General features: G+C 39.9%; 1 protein-coding gene across 1 annotated transcript in view; it reads right to left on the bottom strand.

Moving 5' to 3' along the window:
- Positions 1 to 4135: 4135 nt before the first annotated feature.
- KCNK2 (potassium two pore domain channel subfamily K member 2) overlaps positions 4136 to 20017 on the bottom strand; it is a gene marked incomplete at both ends in the record, with an annotated part of 104772 nt that continues 88890 nt past the window's right edge. Inside the window, one exon of the mRNA XM_084262210.1 lies at positions 4136 to 4453. Within this exon, the coding sequence (XP_084118336.1) occupies positions 4136 to 4453 (318 nt within the window). The remainder of the gene's footprint in view (positions 4454 to 20017) is intronic.

Genomic DNA, 20017 nt, shown 5'->3' with positions numbered 1-20017 from the left:
CATGTAGGATTGAGTTTAAGTAGAGCAACTTTCCGTTTCTTCTTCCATGGGGTGCGCTGTAGTCTAATTTGGTGACCATCGGTGTAGAAATAATGCCAGAGGATCTCAATACAAACATAGAGACCAGATTTTCTCCCATCTGCCATCCTGGTCTTATCGGTTTGCTTAGTGACCTAAGGAAGGGGAAGGCCTGTTACAGTTCAAGGGTGGTCCCTTTAAAGCTTTAGCACTTCTATGATTCCTCTGTCACCCTCCCACTTTCTTTCTCTTACAGATTAAAAAAAAAAAATCAGGAAGAGGTGAAGAGGGTGATCACAGCTAGGATGCTCATGAGATTCAGTGAGCTTCTGGGTTTGGCCCTCCCAAGCCAGCTCAGCACCTCAAGGTTGCTTAAATATTGGGAAAGGGAGGACAGGCAGCCTGGAGCTACAAAATGTAGAGGGGATGCCAAAGTAAACCTTTCCACCTGTACTTAAGTAAGAACAGAGCACAAAAACAGTCTTTGCTACTCACTCTCCCTGGCTCTCAGGCAGAGCTATCAAAAAAATGGAGGCTTTGACTGGCATAGACACTCTGGACACTTTACCCAAGAATGCAAAAAGGGGCAGGGTTATCACAGGTGACAGCAACCATTACAAATTTCCTCTACTTCCCTAACAGATTCCTTTTTTATTAATGTAAGGTTTCCTCCAACAGTGAGAAATAAATTATTTTGTTAGATGGCACGTGTGCCTTCACAGATTCTTATGTGCTGGAACTTCTGTCTCCAAAATGTTTTGCCAGTGTATTTTATGGTATATGATTGGCAGTACAAGAGAAGACAGCCCTCTAGCAAACTGAAATACCACTTTTGCAGGATTGCTTAAGCAGCAAGTATCCCAATGGTCTGGAAATGTCTCCGTGTGTGAGAGAGGAAGGTTACAAATGGAATTTTGTTCTAACTCATGCTTTTGTAGATCCATTTTGGAAGGGAAAGTGAGCTATACATGATATCCAACGGCAAGAAACACACAGATTTTTAATATAAAAGTCTGCTCTTACAGGAATAAAAAGAAAAACTTTTATAGAGCTTATCAAGTTATATAAATTCACTTAGATAAGAAATGCTGTGTATGGCTATCACTGTATGTGGAGAGGGAGAAAAATATTTCCCAGTAACATTAATGGTACTAGGCATATTTGGATCATGACACCTCTACCTACTTATACCATCTGGACTTCAGTTAAACTTACAAGAATTTTATTTGTTAATGCTTTACTCCTAATGGGTAAATCTAGCCTGATTTGTTTTGATAAGAAAGGATAATTTAGATCTGCTACAAAAGTGTAAAAAGAAACAATATGTTTTATGTATAAATCACCAGGGGTTCTTTTCCCAGAGTTTGCATACAAAATGAAAGTAAATAAACACTGAACAGATTTAACAAATACCTGTACCTGTATCTCAAACAGCGTGACAGGATCTCAAAACTATGTACCCTTTTCAGCAAATCCTGAGGTGGCCAAAAGTTTCTTTAAGATAAAAGAAGCCACGTAGAAACTCACTTCTGTAGGTTGGTAAAGGGAAACGCTATTTAGAATGATCCAAGGGCCTAACCTTTGGCATCACATCTCCAAGTGTCAAAAGGCAATAAACATTACATGTTACCAGCCCCCTTCTGAAAAATCAGAAAGGGACCAAGACACATCCCCCACAAGTGGATTGATGCAAGATGACATTCCTCTCCACTTACCACCACACCATTGCGGGCTATCATTCCCTTGGCCAAGGCTTAAATTAAAGAGGCCATTGTGAAATATTCATGGCAGAAGTGACTGATCCAGCATGCAGGGCTACTGCCCTTAGAGCTGCCTGTTCAAGCACTTCTGTGGGAGGTTACCACCAGCACAGAAGTGTCAGGGCACCCGACCTCGGCACGAAGATGGAGCACTTGTCATCAGCTCTGTAGTGCACGGCAGGAGAAACTGGAGCCAGCCAAGTTTTTGAAACAAAATAGCAGGAAACACAACTTAAGGTAGAGCAAAGAAAGAGCATTATTTTTAATATCAAGGAAAATAAAAAAAGTTTCCGCGCTGGGTGCGTCAAGCCTTTATTGCTAAACCAGCTGTAATTAAAGCAGGTGGCAAACTGCTATACTCTGTAACCAATGAAAGCACAAAAATCAGTTCCACAAACTACTTCTTAGCATTCCAGTTGTAGCAAGCAGGAGATTCAGAAAAGCTTACTTTAATTAAAAACTTTATTTTTCATTACAATTCACAGTTTATACATGGCAAGACGAACCCTCGCCATGTGGACATTCAGAACACTGTGCTGGGGAGACAAGGGTCTTTGTTATAAGAGCATTGCTCGGTGCTGTGTCATGGAACTTCCTTAGTTTTAAAAGCATACTCTCTGTAAATGTTAATTGACTGATATTTACACTGAATTGACTGAATTTACATATTAACTTATATTTATTAGAAAACAAGCTAAGCATCCAAAAAACATTAACATTCATATCTTGCATGTTATCTAATGGTCAGAGATGCTGTAAGATTTGCCACTTGAATCATGCCCAATCAGCAAAGTCCCATTCTTCTTTAATTTACACAGAGCCTAAATTATTCTTTAAGGCCTGTTCTATTCATTTTATGTACAGCCAGGTTACGATAGACTAACATAAGAAAAGAATGCAAAGTTATCCATTCCACCCTGCATTTCTTCTGAATCTCATGTACACCTATAAGCAAAAGAGAAGATATAAAATTAACATTAATGCATTTTCTTAAAACCAATAAAGAAAACCCATAGTCTGGTTTAGATCTGCTTCTTGTCAGCCTATCCTGTGTGAACAATCATTGGGATTCAGATTGTGCTATTTATCAGCTCTTCTTCATGCCTGCACTTAGATATTCAGAGCCATCTCTATTTGAAATGTAGAAAGTCACAGTGATACCAGTTTCAACTGCATTCCCACGGCAGTCACAGCTCCAGCACGCGCAGCCACTGTACAGCGTGACAGTCAGGAAAGCACTCCAGCAGGATTCCTGGGTAAAATATCATATGGCCTCTGGTGTGACTTGACTTGAAGAGGAACTTAAGAATCCTCTTCATAGAGCAAATATCTGGCAGAAGGGTTACGCTTATTAAAAACAACAAAAAACACCCCCAAAAACATCCCGCTTTATTTTTCTGCATTGTTTTCTGGATGCAGTTGTTAGAATACAGCAATTAAAAGCCTCTCCTGCCTCTCTTCAAAATAGTAATTATTTGCTCATGATCTACCAAATAATTTAGTGACAGATAAGCTGCAGGTTTTTTTGGTACATCTGACACAGAGGGAAAAAAAATACACAACTGCTGAACACTGCTTGAAAAAATAAGACCCAAAAAGGGCCCAAAAATTCCACAAGTCAGTGTGAAAAAAGTATCATCTGGACCTGAGTAAAACAAAATGCTTCTGGGGGACATGATTGCAACTTTTGAAACTGCAGTGCCTTTAAATTTAGAGCTAAGAACATTGTCTGATGATTGTTTTGGCATTCATTCATGCTGGTTGGTATCTTCATGACAGACACCTTTAAAAACACCATCATCTCAAGAAGAATGAAAGGTCAAATGAAATACACTTCTCATGCAAAAAGAAAAAAACAAAACCCAAACAAACAAAAAACCATACAGGAACTGTAGAGGTTCTGGTTATTCAAAAGATAAGGCACTGACAAAAATTTCTTAGGTAAAAGGCTGCATAAGAATTTCTTGCCATTTACAAATGTGTTGTAGTCCAGAAATAGTCCATTCCTAGGCTCAGTAAGGTAGACCCTGAAATTTTAAGGACTGATCCCTCAAAGCTACATTGTTACCATAAACAAGTGTGATTCATTCTTGAGGCCGTATGGCACATTAGGAGAAGTGAAAAACAGTCTGGGCAGATAAAGGCAGAAGACGTTGCTTGTTCCAGCATCTTTCGATAACAGAAGTGCCATTCGTCTTTGAAGAGATGTGATGGTAACTCTGGACTGTAGTTTCTGTGAAACTCATGCACACATATAAAATGCTAATTAGCATTGATCATCGACAGGGCGGAGGAAAAAAAGGTAAATGGCTAGTCCAAGCCGAGAGCTTCTCAGAGACTGGGATCCCAAGTCCCGGCTACTTAATGTTTTCGATAACCGCGATCTCTTCTGCTGCACAGTGTGGTGTCAAACCATTCATGTAAATGCTGTCCGTCTTTGTTAGAGCTGGCAAGATGTCCTTCTCACTGGTGAGATGGTTGACTGACAGGGTTCTCTTGCAGGGAGTCAGGTCTTGATTGTGGTTGACAGCAAGTTCTGCAGAGAGCTTCCTTTTGATAGAGGTAGCTCGCTGGAACTTGTCATAGATCTCCACGCTCAGGCGCCTTCGAGTTTCTTTGAACTCTGCGGTGACGTTGGCTGTCCACTCTGCAGCATGGGCTCTGAATTCCCCTACCTTGGGCAAAAACAAAGAAAAAGAAAAAAAAAACAAAGGAAGCATTATGGGGAGAAGACTTTAGACACTGTCGAGGCTCAAGAGCCCAGTGAGGGATCAGTGTTTGGGCTGGCAGAGAGATGCTGCTGCCACACAGATTTCTCATGCCACAGGCTCTCTTTTATCAAAAGCAACTAAACAAGAATTATTGCACCAGCAAGAGTTAACGATTATTCTAAAAAACACAACAAATCTTTTCTGCTAAATTTTCTTTAATTATAGGCAGTCAACAATAGCGCCCTGACAGCTGCACAGTACCCAGCTGGTCAGGGGATGCTGAAATCCCAGCAATCCAGGCTGTGCTATGTATTGTTACTAAGGTGCAGGGTTATTTATGCACACTTTTACCGTCTCTGGAAAGATCCCTGGGAGACTTGGCAAAGAAATTTCTAAATTTAGACAGAAAAGCTTTTTTAAAGGAAAACGTCAGCTGATTGTAGTCTCTTTTTTTTGTGCTTGCCCAAACGTAGCACTAATACTGCAGCAGTTCCAGTCATGTCAGCAAGGTGTCTGCTTACCACCCAGACTCCACCAAAATGACATTGCTAAAGAGTAGCATGGAGACAACCGCAGAGTGGAACTCCAGGAGCTGTTACCAATCACGCCCAAAGGAAATAGAGCCTGCCAGTCGCCACACACAGCTGCTGTACCATCACCATGCAGCTGGAGAGAGGTATTTCCCCTGCTATGCCTAACCCTCTTGTCAGGTTGGCTGCAAGGTGCCCTTTTGTCCCACAGTCACCTTTTCATGAACATAAACACATAAGCCCTGCCACCCGCTCAGTTCCAGTGCTCTGGCTCTGTATGTGATTGTACGAACAGCTTTTATGGCAAAGGCTGATCACTTCACTATAAACCCCCATAATCTTTACTCCTTTCCACCATTTGAGTAATAGGGAAGCCGGAGCATACCCTGAGCCCAAGCTCTGAGGGTAGGGGCTGAGCAGGGGAGGAAGGCAGCTGCTGGCACAGAAACCTGAGTTATCCTTATTTTTCCTTAGATCTGGCATAAGGAAGACTGAGCAGATCACTCATGTAATAGAAGGAGGTAAACCACGGCCTTTACACGCTGTTGACATTTTTGGTCTTGCATTTCAATCAAACCATTGTTCCAATATTAAATTTTACAGATAATTAAAGGATGCATATATTGAGGAGATTATCTTATTATAACTGCAAAGGAAACAGGTTGTTTCTCTTTAAATCTCTGCTTTGTAGGCAGTTTAATAGTTGGAAACTATAGCACAGGGAGGATAAGACTGCTGATAAATATAACTCCAAAGCAAAGCATTTCGGAAGAATTAACCCACTTAAATAAATTAGTCTAATTGGTACTCATCAGTGCAGAGTTTCAATCATTGGCAAGCAAGCTGGGACTTGGTGAACACAAAAATAAAAAAAAAAACAAAAACGCAGAAATATGGGGGGGCGGGGGGTTAAACCATCAGAGAAGAGTGGCCACAGGCTTATTCATGCTTTGCAGTGCAGCGGAAAACAGGAATATAATGAAAGTAAAAAAAATAATCATCTCACCCAGGAGTGACAGAGTTTCAGGAAAACCTCCCCCCTCCAGAAGCAAAACAAAAAGATCTCTTTACCCAGGGGTCATTTTATTACATTTGTCTCAGCTTCAGTGAATTACACAGATGACTAATGTGGACCCATTATGTATATTTTCTAAAACAAGGATTATTATCTGTAATACACAGAGGACTTGCCCAGCTGAATGATTATTAGTATTTAAATTGTGCAATTAGGATCAGACACACTGCACTTCAGATCTGAAAATAATGAAATCTGTAATGCTGAAATATTTCAGTCACTACAATATTTTTAGTACAATATTTGTAGTAAACAAGTAATAAAAACGATAGGCAGTACCAGCACACACCCTGGGGCAGCTTTGTCCTTCTCCCAAGGCAGGCTGCACAGCTTTGGGACCATGCTTCTGTCCAGGGGAGCAAAGAGCCTTTATACGGGCCCCTATTTTACCCTACACATTTGTACCCCTCACCAGCTGCATAAGCATTCACCAGACCAGTTATTTTGCTCTGCCACCCATCTGTGGCATTGCATGCCATCACCTCCAAGGAATGTTATTAGACTGGCAGGTTTAAAATTGTGCCTTGGCAACCTACTGGAAGCTACAAGCATCTTGAGCTGTCTCCCCCTGTGCTTTTTAACCTTCCTTTCATTAGTTGTTTCAGTTCCCACTTCGCTCGTGTTTTCCCAGCAAAGATAAAACCAGCTGGCCATGCTTCTGACAAAAGCAAGCCCATGCAGCCCCTAGAATAGGCTCGGAATTCCCTCTCCAGCCCACCTCACCACATCCTGGTGAGGAACCTGTGTTGCACAGGGCTAGCTGCTGTATTTTAACTCCTGTGCATGGAAGTTATTCAGGAGAATTTTAAAACTGTAGCTGTTAAGGAATCCAATCACTAAATTCTAATTAGATTTCTTTTGAGAAGCAAGCAGCCAGCTGAAGAACATTGTTACATATGCCTTTGGAGACGGGCTCGTGTTCCAATTAAGGCGCTGTGGAACATGAACATGGTGGACTCAATTCTACCTTCCCATAGCCCAGACCAGAGCTGTGACGCTGCTTGGCACAGTTTCAGTATATTAGATTCATTAAAAAAAGAAATGATGAAAAATGCAGTGCTTTTGCTAAGCAGAACTGAAACGCATTAGTAGCAAAACAGAGGTAATTGGCACAGCATGAAAAACTACAAGTTCAGGGCCGTGTGAACTGTGTGTGCCCCAAATTACTGCTTTCAGCCCCTGGCTTTTGTGTGAACCGAAGTGCACTCAAAAATGTTATCTCTTCAGAATAAAACTCTTCATTCCATAGCACTTAGGGACTCAAACACAAAAGGTTATAGGGGAAGAAATGTGCGGGTTTTAGCTGCCAGTGTACGTAAGTGACTTGCACTTATAATTTAATCCCTCCTTTATCCATAGGGACATTTCTGTATATGTTCAGGTTCTTTGCATCCTTAGGGTATGACATTTTATCTTACTGCATTACAGCTTCTCTTCATCTGGGGGGCTGACAGTCACAAATTGTCTTATGCAAAGTGATTGAAATGCCAGTTGTCTACACTGGTCAAAGAAAAAAGTAATCTTAACATACCTACCTCCCATAAGAATTGTTTACTTTTCTCCAATTCTCTCACTTGATTACAGCACACAAGTCCGGAGACTCTGCAGCTGTCATAGTTTGGGGCAGTGTGACACAAGGAAGAGACCTCTTAGTCACAGAAACTATTGACAACTAAGTAGTTTACATAAGGCTGAATGACAAAATAACTCAAAAGTAATAGGAAAAACATGTCACAGTGCAATCACCTGACTCAGCCACACAAAAAGCAGCACTGACCTGGTGATGCTGCTCACTCCTAACCTTCAGAGAATAGAAATGCCACCAGTAAGGGGGACACAGGCCCTAGCACAGCTCCAGAGTTGATTTCATCCACAACAAATCCAAAATAGACTGCAACATGTTAAGACATATTTCAGAGAAGTATCAACTCTGGACTGTTAACACTGTACCTTGAACATCAACACCTAGTAGCTTAATTAGGTATTTACAAAGAAACTCCCAACTGCCTTATGAGTCCTGGGAAGAGATATCTCAATAACGAATTCTCAAGAAATATAATAATGGTATGCAGAACTAAACATTCCACACAGCACATTGCACCATGAAAAAGTAGGTGTTTTTCTACCAAATAAACAGCCAACTCCTTGCCCAACACAGGCTGCATGGCCTCCAGCTATCACTGTAGATGGACCTGCATATCCCATACATTCTGCTTCATATCTGACAGTCCTATGGGTACATCTGAAATACCAAGGGTCATCTCTAGTAGCATCTCTAAATGTCTATGTTAAGGTGTCTCTGTCTACCTGTGGTGGAAATGTCACTTTGGTTCTATGAGGATATAATGAGGAATAGCCTCTGAACAATTTTGAAGCATGTCTTTGAAGCGATTCCTGTCCAAGTCACTTTTGATTTTTGGGAGGGTTTGTCTGTTTGGTTTTGACAACACAAAAAAACATTATTGCTTGAAGTTCCCGAATGACCAAATAGTTCCCAGGCTGTGTGCATACATTACCACCAGTATCATTTAAACACAGACATACTGAATTTGACAGAAATAGGAAAAAAATGGACATTCAGCAGCCATTCCTTCACCAACTCCTGACAAAATCGATCTAAATCAATAACAACCTAAAACTGGTTCTCAGCCAATATCACTGGCAAGACCAAAACTCTCTATTCCTTTTCATCACCACCATGTTTTAGGCTTTCTCACTGTTTATCTGAGCTTTGCACTTGGGTAGAGGCCAACAGCATAACCCAGAATATAAGTATGTCCAAAGGGATAATATTGATGAAAGGGAAAAAAAAAAACCAAAACCACACCCACCCCAAATTTAAGATATTTAAGATCCTGGTTCATTTTTCACTACATTTACTCTAATTCCTCATACTTGTCAGGAGTTTTGAGATCTTTCTGGGCTCAACAAATAATCATATGAACATATTGCCCACCATGCAAGAAAGACCACTCCTCCTATTAAGCGTGGTCTGGACTTCACATACCACGTAACCAGAACCTTTACATGAGTAAGCTGTACTTTGAATTAAGCCACACCTGTGGACTAACAGAAAAAGAAAAGACAAGCTAAATTAAAGACATCCTTAAACTGGCCAAAAGGAACACATGCTTGTCTAACTTTGCCTTAGTTTTGCTCCTCTCAGGAAGGTTCTTCAAATAAAATCCTCAACTCTGCAGTATACCTAGTTAATCTACTTCTACTTAGAGCGGGAAGAAAGATATCCTGCTTGGATGGAGCATGCTGTACTTGGGAGGAACTAAACCACCAAGTACCAAACAAGAAAAAAAGTGACCTTTATATATGCTATGAAAAAAAAAAAAAAGGAAACCATATTTTTCTAAATAACATGTGTAGCTTTTTCTTTTAGAGCTGTACTATACGTTGTTTCCTTTGGTATACAGAGCTCATACATTTTACAACAGCTGTGTTAGTACAAGAGAAAAGAAAAAGAATCAAAGAACAGGTAGATGAGCTGGAGATAATCCATTTGACTACATTTTTTGTAAAAATGTGGCCTTCCTTACAGATATTCTTAACAGTCTAGATGTTCCTTGGTATATAAATTCTAACAATTATCCCTAATGCATTCTCCAAAGTTTCACAGCTTCATTTTTCCTCTCCAATGTACTTTTTCTGTTACTTAAAAATAACACACCCAATTAACCTCTCCATGATATGCTACTCAGAGACAAAACTAAAAAGAGCATGTACATGTCACATTATCCAGGCAGCAGAGTACATAACATTTTGTCTCAGCTTTCAAGAAACTCATCCAGCATTCACAGAAATTGTTCTCTAAGTCCCACTTTAAAAATGAAATTAAAAAAAAAAAGTAGGTATGGAGAAGGTTGATGGGTTTAACAATGCAGCTGCTGGGTGGGTTGATTCCCTGCGTGGGTAGGAGGGTTTGTCTATCTGCCATCTCACTTTCCCCACAGTTCTGGGCAAGCATTCTTCTCCCACCTGAATTACTGCTGTCCATGAATGATGGTGATGACTTCAGTTGTCTATAGGCTAGAGAAGATTGGAGCACAGAAGTGAAAAAGAGACGTTTCACAGACACTTTTATTGAAGCCTGTGCATTTCCTGAACATTAAGGGAAAGTCATTTATAGTCCAACTAAATAAAATTCCTGTTGCAATTATCTGACTTTTAGTATTTCTGTAATTACAGCATTACTAGCAAGTACCCAAACCCCATCGTGCTGTAACCTGCAGGCAGGTATTTAGAGAAGACTGTGCTCTACTTGTATTTAAAGGTAAACAATAATAAAATGCAACATAGAAATACTACAGGCATTAATGAGATGCCCATGTTGAGCTTTCCCAGGTGCTTAACCACTATCTTCTATTCCTTCATTCTGTCAGGACTTCAGGTCTTTAGCAGAGAGCAATTTTACACCAGGTCTTTAGGCTACCAGATTTTAATTTCAAAGGGAATGGCACAAATGAAGCAGTAAGTGATCTCTTTTTTCTTTTTTTTTTTTGTTCCCCTGACTGCTATATATGTCCCTCTTTCAGGAAAATATTCGAGGAGAAGAGAAAAGATTCTATTTTGTGAAATTGCCATCTTCCACAGTAACATTTAAATTACATAGGCGGTTGTATTTTTGTAGCCATGGTGGTCAGAAGTGTTTTGGGAACAATGCTCTCCCGCTGGAAATTCAGTGCTGTAATAAGTCATGTTTGTGAGTTCATTCTGGTGAGCAATGACTGTTTGATTTCACCCACATAACTTCCATGACCACATCTGATGCCTTGGATGAAATAAACTACATTTTCCAATGGGAATGCCCATGAATTTTGTTTGGGTTTTTTTTTGTGGAGGAACATCCATGGTTGCAGCTGAGGGAATATGTTTTGTGGAGATGTGACAGATGGCAGACTCTGAAATGGCCCTTTTGTTCTATCATGGTCTGATTCAACAAAATAAAAACAGGTAGCCTGCAAAATAAAGAAATCATGTCTAAAAAAATAGAACCAGATATATTAACAGTCACCACACTTAATTTGTTTTACCCTTTTTTCCAGAAATAGGAACATGCCTATGTTAGGTCCCTCCTCAGAGCTATTATTGATTGCCCATCAGACACTAGTTTACATAAACCTGCTTCCATCTGTGTGTCTCAACTGCATGCGAGTTACTGGTCTGATTATCTCAGTCCCTAAAGTTCTGGTTTATTAATAAACTTCCAAAGATAAAAAAAGATGCTGACCTTTTCCTATAAAAATCAGCTGTTCTATTTAGCTGTTTCATCTACCTTGGAGAGCCATCCGACCCCTCTTCCAACCTGATGAGAGTGAATGACATCCACCTGTATTAACCGCAAGAAAGTATTTAGGTCTACATAAAGCTCTACCAGCTGAGCCTGATGTGATTCAGGAGAACAGCATGTATTCTGTCTGCATTACACAGCCAATGGCTTTGCTGTGGCCAGAAATAGCAAACACTTTAAGAAATTATACTAGAAGCATAATGAAACCCAAGCTGCAGGCAGTTGAAAGATTGTCCCTTTCCTGTGGGAGAAAGTTGAGACAATGATTGTTTCATACACTCATTGGACTTTTCTAACTTATAAAAATATGCTAAGAAAACATAAGACCCAACTTTTAATTTTGACTTGGTACTGAGTAAGGAACAGCTATTGTAACTACATGGTCAAGTTCCAGCAAAAACTGTTTATTTCTTAACTTTAATGTCAATATTTGGAGCGGTATTTGTCTGATTAAAGCTTCACGTTGGTTGTTCAACACTAGTTTTACAATGGCACTCATCCCTTGTAAAGGAAATTACTCCATTCATTGTTCAGCCCTTTTAAACCATGACTGCAAACCAGCTTTCTCTCTGCCAACACAACTTCTTGAAGATGCAAGGGCACTCTGCTGAATTGGCTTTGTCTGGGGGCTTGTCCACGAGACAGCTATCAAATACATACACACTCCACATTACTGACAAGTTTGCTCTCTTTTCCTAACAATATTGAAGTGCTGAGATTAGCTTAAAGAAGTTTTCAGGAATGTTAATCATGAAGATGTGAGCTGAACAGATTCCAGATTAAATGTCACTCTGATAAATCACAGATATATGTGTCACAGTAACCTATAGGATCGATTACATCTTGTCCCCAAAATTCAAGATTTCCTAATGAAAACCATGATAATGTACATTCAGAGAACCCTCATGGGTAATTAACTCCAAGAAATGCCACTGCTGTAACTGAGCTCTTTAATCAATTTATCTTATTATGAGCTATAAGTCATTTGCTCCAGTTTTATTTTTTGTAAAGTCAGTAACTCTCAGCATCACTACCTGGGAAAGCAAGTACATCTTCCCTGAAGCATCCAGTCAATATGGTGAGGCAAGGGGGAGCCCAGGGGGAGAGCAAGACAGACTGTAGTGGCTAGCAGGTGAGGCACCAGCCGTGCCACGCAACCTCAGTGGGCACAGCGTGTTGCGCTGCTCATGGACTTGTAGTTAGGCAGTACACCACTTGCAATCTGTGCCACACTGACACCCATCACTTTAAGAGTTGTTATTACACACTAAATACCAGAAAAAAACATCTCTCTCTGACTTTAATATCTCCAACTAAGAGGCTTAATGCAAATACTTAGGGCAACAAGGATGGTGAAGGGTCTGAAGGGGAAGACATATGAGGAGAGGCTGAAGTTCCTTGGTTTGTTCAGCCTGAAGAAGAGGAGGCTGAAGAGAGACCTCATCACAGTCTATGACTTCCTGACAGGGGGAACAAAGGGGCAAATGTTGATCTCTCTTTGGCAACCAGTGACAGAACCCAAGGGAATGGCATGAAGCTGTGACAGAGGAGGTTTAGGTTTGATATTAGGAAGAGGTTTTTTACTGAGAGGGTGGTTGGGCACTGGCACGGGCTCCCCAAGGAAGTGGTCACAGCACCAAGCCTGACTGAATTCAAGAAGCATCTGGACGATTCACTCAGACACATACTCTGACTTGGCTGGCCCTGTGTGGAGCCAGGAGTTGGACTTGATACTCAAGGGTCCTTTCCAACTCAGGATATTTTATGATTCTATGACCCAAGTGATAGGTGATAAGATGAGGGGGGATGGCCTCAAGCTGCATGAGGGCGGGTTCGTATTAGACATGAGGAAAAAGATTATTCACCAAAAGGGTCATCAGGATTTGCAACAGGCTGCCCAGGGAGGTGGTTGAGTCACCAACCCTAGGTATATTTAAAAGACAGGTAGATGAGGTGCTTACGGATATGGTTTAGTAGGGTAAAGGCATGGTTGGATTTGATATCAAAGGTCTTATCCAACCTAGTGATTCTGTGATTCTACTACCACACCAAAGTGATAAGAGTGTAGATGTTACCAGTGTGTGCAGTGAAGTGAAACAGGAATCACATGTCCAAAGTGCACAAAGCCATAAAGACAGACATCTCAGTGTCACAAACCATCAGCAGATCAGTTTTCCTAGGGCTCTCAGAACAACATGTTCTTTCATATTCATTATTACACGTAGTACTACAGCATACTTGTAAGAGTGATCGATACAGAAACTCAGCATTACAGGCTGTTGCTAGGGCAGGATGAGAACATCACCAGGATGATTTATAATCTCTTGAAGAGATCAAATTGCATTCAAAACCAGGTCAGCCATTTCTACCTTCCCCTTACACCAATACCACTCTTAATACATCTGAGACCCAGAGAGGTTATGGAGGGACAGAATTCCTGTCCCTAATTTTTGAGGGTTTGGGGTTTTTTTTTGTCTTGTCACTAGTCAAATTTGACTGTAAACATATGGCTCTAATGTAGAAAGATTTTACATTTTTCCCTATCGCAAATAGATTATTATTTAAAAAAAAATCACCTTTTTGAATGTAGATATTCTTTTTCTGTACATCTTGCCTGGACTGGAAAAAGCTTAGTGCCAGACCAATTTCTCTTCAGTTGGCTCTTCTGCCATTTTTGTAGCCCTGCATTCTTTCTGAAGTTTAGACCATAGATTGAGAGCCTGTTTTCTGGCAATATGCCTTTGAATAGCATCTACAGGCATAACACCACTTTCCTACAGAAATTCAGTGATTCCCTGCTTACACATCTCAGAATTGTCACCCTATTCGTGACTGCATTGCAAAAGGACTTCACATGCAATTTCTTTCCCATCATGACTATGTCCCACAAATATTTATGATTCAGTGTTTTCTAGGAACAAAATTCCATAATGTCAGACCTACCCATGCAATGAACTGAGTAGGCCACCAGGCTGAAGAGGTATTATCACCTTCATTTCTAAGTGTACAAATTTTGCTTCTTAAAACAACAAGAGAGTCAGGTTAAAAGATCACTGCCACAAAAAACTTCTTCCTTCCTGGTTGCACACCCTCACTGAGCAGCTTCTTGTCTGGTACGCTAAATTCTCTAAAACATTACAAAACCTGAGTCCACTCATTTTTTCATCTTTTCATGCATCAAAATCCAGATATTTAGGGTCCCTTTTTGGGGGATATGAAAGATTGGTTCAAGTTCTCTTTAGGTTGGGACCCTTATGCTGGGTGAGGACCTTTAGCCTAAAGCCAGTAAAATGAAAAGGCAACAAATATAGGGACTACAGTAATCTCCATGGCATCATCATGACAAGAATAATTCTGTTTTGACAGTCATGAATGACAGCTCTGACACTGATGCCAAGAAGATTAAACTGAATGTTGATTCAAATGAGTAACATTTGTTTATAAATAAAGATAACAATTGCATCTTGAATTTCCACAGGAACTGAATGTGCTCTCTCATGTAATTTTCAGCATGGCCTTTAAAGTTGGATCCATATTGTTCAATTCAAAAGAAAGACACGTGTCCAAATTCAGCCAATATCTGTGTCAGTCACCTGGATTTTTGACACACAATGACGAGAATAGGCTCTTCTAGAATGTAATTCATCTCATATGGCAGGTGTCTTAAATTCAAATGGATCATGCTAGAAACACTAATTTCCTTCCATTGATTATGAAGGAAATATAGATGACTAGGTTAGAAGCAGATGAAACCCAACTGCATTGAATCTAATGAAGTCTAAACTAGAGTTTAACAAAGAGTATCATGAGGCCAAGGGACATAAGCATTTCATTTTAAAAATAACAATTTGAAATTTATATCCTAAATGACTGAATTCTTGATTGGGTAGGCATTTTTGCTGGAAATGCTGAAGTGCAGAAACTGCTGCATACTGAATTAAAAGAAAAATATAACAAGTACAAAGATTCCTGCTGAAATTTTACCTTTTAAGAGAGACTAAAATCAGAAGACTTTAAAAGTGCTCTGAGTAATCAAAATATAGAGAATAATGAAGAGGAGGGAGTTTAAGCTAAGCTAGTACAGCTGAAGCTGAACTTCAGAGACAGATCGCCTACTTAAGATTACAGCACACATTATGTTCCAGTGACTTTCTGACACTTCATCTATCTTATTGTATGAACTACTTCCAGCAGCAGATCTATCCTTCTAAAACTCCCACTTCTGTCTCTACTTGTCTTTCACTTCCCTCCCCATTTGAGGCCTTCAAAACTCTTGAGATTATTTCAGGAAACAAAAGCCACCTGAACAACTGACAGACATTCTGGTTATCTGGATTTTGATATTAAAAATACAGCATTATTGTGGATCATTGCACATTTGATCAGATTTTTTTGATCTCAGTTCCACTTGCACATGGCAAGCTTTCATAGAATCATAGAATGGCATGGGTTGGAAGGCACCCCAAGGATCATAGAGCTCCAACCCCCCTGCCACAGGCAGGGCCACCAACCTCCAGCCTGGATCTACACAAGGTTGCCCAGGGCCCCATCCAACCTGGCCTTGAACACTTCCAGGGACAGGGCATCCACCACTTCTCTGGGCAGCCTGTTCCAGTACCTCACCACTCTCTCTCTAAAAAACTTCCTCCTAATATCTTATCTAAACTTTCCTTCCTTTAGTTTTAATCCATTCCCCCTTGTCCTGCCATTGTCTACCCTTTTAAAAAGTTGATTCCCTTCCTGTTTAAATGCGCCCTTCAGGTACTGGAAGGCTGCAATGAGGTCCCCCCGCAGCCTTCTCTTCTCCAGGCTGAACAAGCCCAGCTCCCCCAGCCAGTCTTCATAGGACAGGTGCTCCGGTCCTCTAATCATCTTTGTGGCCTCCTCTGAACACTCTTCAACAGCTCTACATCATTCTTGTATTGCAGGCCCCAGACCTGGACACAGTACTCCAGATTGGGCCTCACCAGGGCAGAGTAGAGAGGGTCAGTCCCTGCTGGCCACCCCTCTTCTGCACCTCTTTCACCCTTTTCATCCCTCTTTCCTGGTAACATCCTGAACAAAAGTAAATAGATGTTTTCTTTTGTCAAAACAGTGAAATGCATTATTACCACAAAGTCTTACGGAAACTGCTTTTAGGAGCAATCCACCTGCATTAAGAAAAATGTGAACAGGATGACAGGTATTAGGTGATATTCATTACCAGCATGCCTACTTCCCAGAATATGGAGGTTTCCTTTCACAATATATACCCTAAATATTCTAAAGTAAAAACTAGTTTATAGTAGATTACAGGGAAAATCAAAAAAGATATTACTACAGCTGCCTATCGGAAGGGATATCACATACTTTGTCTGATCTATAGTATTGGTTGTTGGGAAGTAAAGAGGCTTTTCAATGCTTGCAACCCCTTCATCCTGGACTCTGGTACAATTCATTAGACTTGGCTGCTGTCAGCCCTCAGTCTTAGACTGTTGAAACCAACACAACCGATCAATACTGAATGACTTCCTCTCTCCCTGAAACATGGTAGTTTATTGCTTTTTTTTTTTTGCATGAAAGTTATGATACAAATGCTCCAGAAAATCTTGTTTACTTGTAGGTGTTGATACCCATAGTGAATACATTTCATGAAGGAAGATTGTGTCTCATATTTCCTAGGAAATAAACGGTTTCAATTTTTAGAGCGCGCTATTTAGCGTCCTGTAGATTTTATCATAGCCTCTGCCTCCCAGTAGATTTCAGTATATGATGTTGTCTCTAATTTCAAAGGCTACTGTTAGGTATAATGAGCTATTTCCAAGGATGGACCGAATGTTTCCTTAAAAGACAGTCAAAAAAACATTCTTCAAACTAGGATGTTCCATTACATTCATTTCTACTATTTGACCTCCACATAGTTTCTTGCGCTATAATCAACATTCATAAGAGTTGGAACAGATCACTGTAAATACAGGTCTAACCGATAAAACAGGCAGTACAGGCTTCTGCTGGCATAGAGGAGACTTGATGATTCCATTTCCTCTACATTCTGCCTAGGAAAGTTTGAGTGCAGCAGCTGAGGGGTAGTAAGAATGAGCTAAGAGCAGCAGGTTTTAGCATAAAAATCTGCCTGTGAAGTGAATGTACAATGCTGGCTGTGCAGAAATCTTACAACAAAAAGCAAGGTATTTATATAACTTTCCTCCTACAAATTAGAAATATGGAAAACTATTTCTATTTTCTATTGTAATGCTAACTAGCACACAAATTGTGCTATGCCATAATTCAGTTCCCAAACTGGTCTCTGGCATTTTTAAAACTGCTGCATTTTTAAACTGCTAAAACATTTCCTTTCTGTCAGGAATTCTCAGACATACCTGAGCAATGGCTGAAGTTGGGGGGGAGATTTCTGATCAGAGATAAAATTAATTGAACAAATGGTACCAATTATGTTATGTCTGTCTTTAGACTAACCTAAAACACGAGACACTTGTATACAGCGAAATCCTGAATACCTGCACCAGTCAAAAGCATGTGGATATATCTCAAGAATGAGGTTTTCCTTTCTGTAGACAAAATTAATATGCTTGTTTAGACTACAAAGGTGAGAAAGAATGGAAAGATGAAATAGGACATTCCTGGTGCCTGAGAAAAGAAAGTTTGGCATAGCACTGTACTACATAACCTTTCAAATGGAGTTTTACTTGGTAAAAATAGGCATGTATTTAATGCATGAGTTTGTTCTACTCACGTTTCATTAAATCTTTTCTAAAGTAAGTCTATGTTAAAATAGCTTCAGTATCAACTAAAAACAAGACATTATAAATTAAAACATTCTTAATACATTATCATCAAAATAATATAGATAATGAGTCACTCTAAACAAGATTAATACCTCAGTGTGCTATGTACAATTATCTAGTCAAGCTAGCATCTCATCCAGAAATCTCACTTTCTGGATAAGAGATGAGCATGAAAAAAGTGCCATTAGAAACCAAGTTAATTTTATGAAGTTGTGTGAAGAACTAAACTGTCACCAGTCTGAGGAAATGAAACAAAACCAGGCCTGAACAAGGAATTTTTGCCTAGCCCCAAGACATAGTGCCTCAGTTGTACCACTCTTTTTCCAAGAATCCAGAAACTAGCAATCCAAGGACATGCAATGCAGTTTAGGAAGTGCCCCAAGCTGAGAACAGTTAGACACTAAGGGAGTGCGCAAACACCACGTGTACTTGCCCAGCTGTTACTTCTTACTCATGCAGAAGGAAAAATGGGTTAGACCAACCAAATTCTGACATTCAAAATCATGAAGAAAACCCATGCAGGTCAATGGCATTTGAAGTGACTTAATGTTTTCCCTGCAGCCAGTGTAAATTATGAGGATTGGGCGTTAAAAATACCCTCAGGGCTTTTCCAGGGAAAAAAAAAAAAAGAAGCGATCCTGCAAACTGTTGAACTTGCAAATGGGAACACTTGTGCAATGCCTGCTGCTCCATACCTCTGGAGGACACGAGTAAGGCTTACAAGCATCCTTTCAAAATTACAGCACAGGAGAAAGATGATACTCTTCAGATGAAACTGGCCAAATACTGTCCTCCAGTTCAGAGTTAAGTGTTTATGAAATGCCTGATAAAAGTGTACTTACAACAGACCTGCCACAACGTCAAACTGTGAGGAGCTATGAGCATCACAAAGGCAACGAAAGAGGGCTACCCACCCCACGTGCCTCACAACATGGGCTTTAATCTTGCCCAAGTGCCCAGCTCACACCCTCCTTTCTGCTGTCACCATCACAGGTGCCCTCTGGTCAGAAAGCAGCAGGGACCCTGAGAGTCTGTAGTGAGCGAAGGTATTTAGGGGTAAGCTACCCTTTACAGCAAGGCCTTTGGGAACTCAGGGACTGCCAGGATTACAACCAGGCATTAATGCTATACCCTACAGCCAGGAAAACAATTTTAAACAACCCGAGTAGTAAGCCACTGCACAATAGCCAACAGATTGATTCCATCAAAAAGAAATTAGAGCTTTTATATTTGAGAAATGAATGAACTGATGCATGCAGAGGAACTGAAGTTAAATTAGTTAGAAGAAATATGATGCTTAAAACAAAAATAATTTATTTCTCAAACTTCTAGTAAAACCTGAAATGTGCTAGCCACAAATTAAAGGAAATTTTATTTATCCTACAACATTTTCTAAACCAGAACATTCTCTTAAATGACAAAAAAAATCCAGATATAACATCATTGGAATGATAAATACACACTGACAAGTAAAAATATATTTGAACTGAAAGCAATGCACCTGACTACAAATAAGGAGGTATTATGATAAAAATATAACCAAGCATAATTAAATAACTTCAATACCTTGTGTGTTATGAAACATTTATTCTATTATCACCATAAAATGATAAAAAGTATTTGAATATCAATATTTAGAGATGTAGTAGTTTTCTTTACATACCTGCATCCCACATTGAAAAAAAAAATCAAAGCAGATTGGGTTTTGCCTCAAAAATTCAGGACTGCATTCTACTCCCTGGAATAAGCTTTTCAGTTATTTTTTTCCTACAAGTCCTGGGCAGTTGGCTATATACATTTAACTTAACAATACATTTAATTTAATTTCATATGCAGCCA

The sequence above is a fragment of the Gallinula chloropus genome, assembly GCF_964237585.1.
Source record: "Gallinula chloropus genome assembly, chromosome: 3".
NCBI classification, from domain to species: domain Eukaryota; kingdom Metazoa; phylum Chordata; class Aves; order Gruiformes; family Rallidae; genus Gallinula; species Gallinula chloropus.
This window is presented reverse-complemented; position numbering and strand designations above follow the sequence as displayed.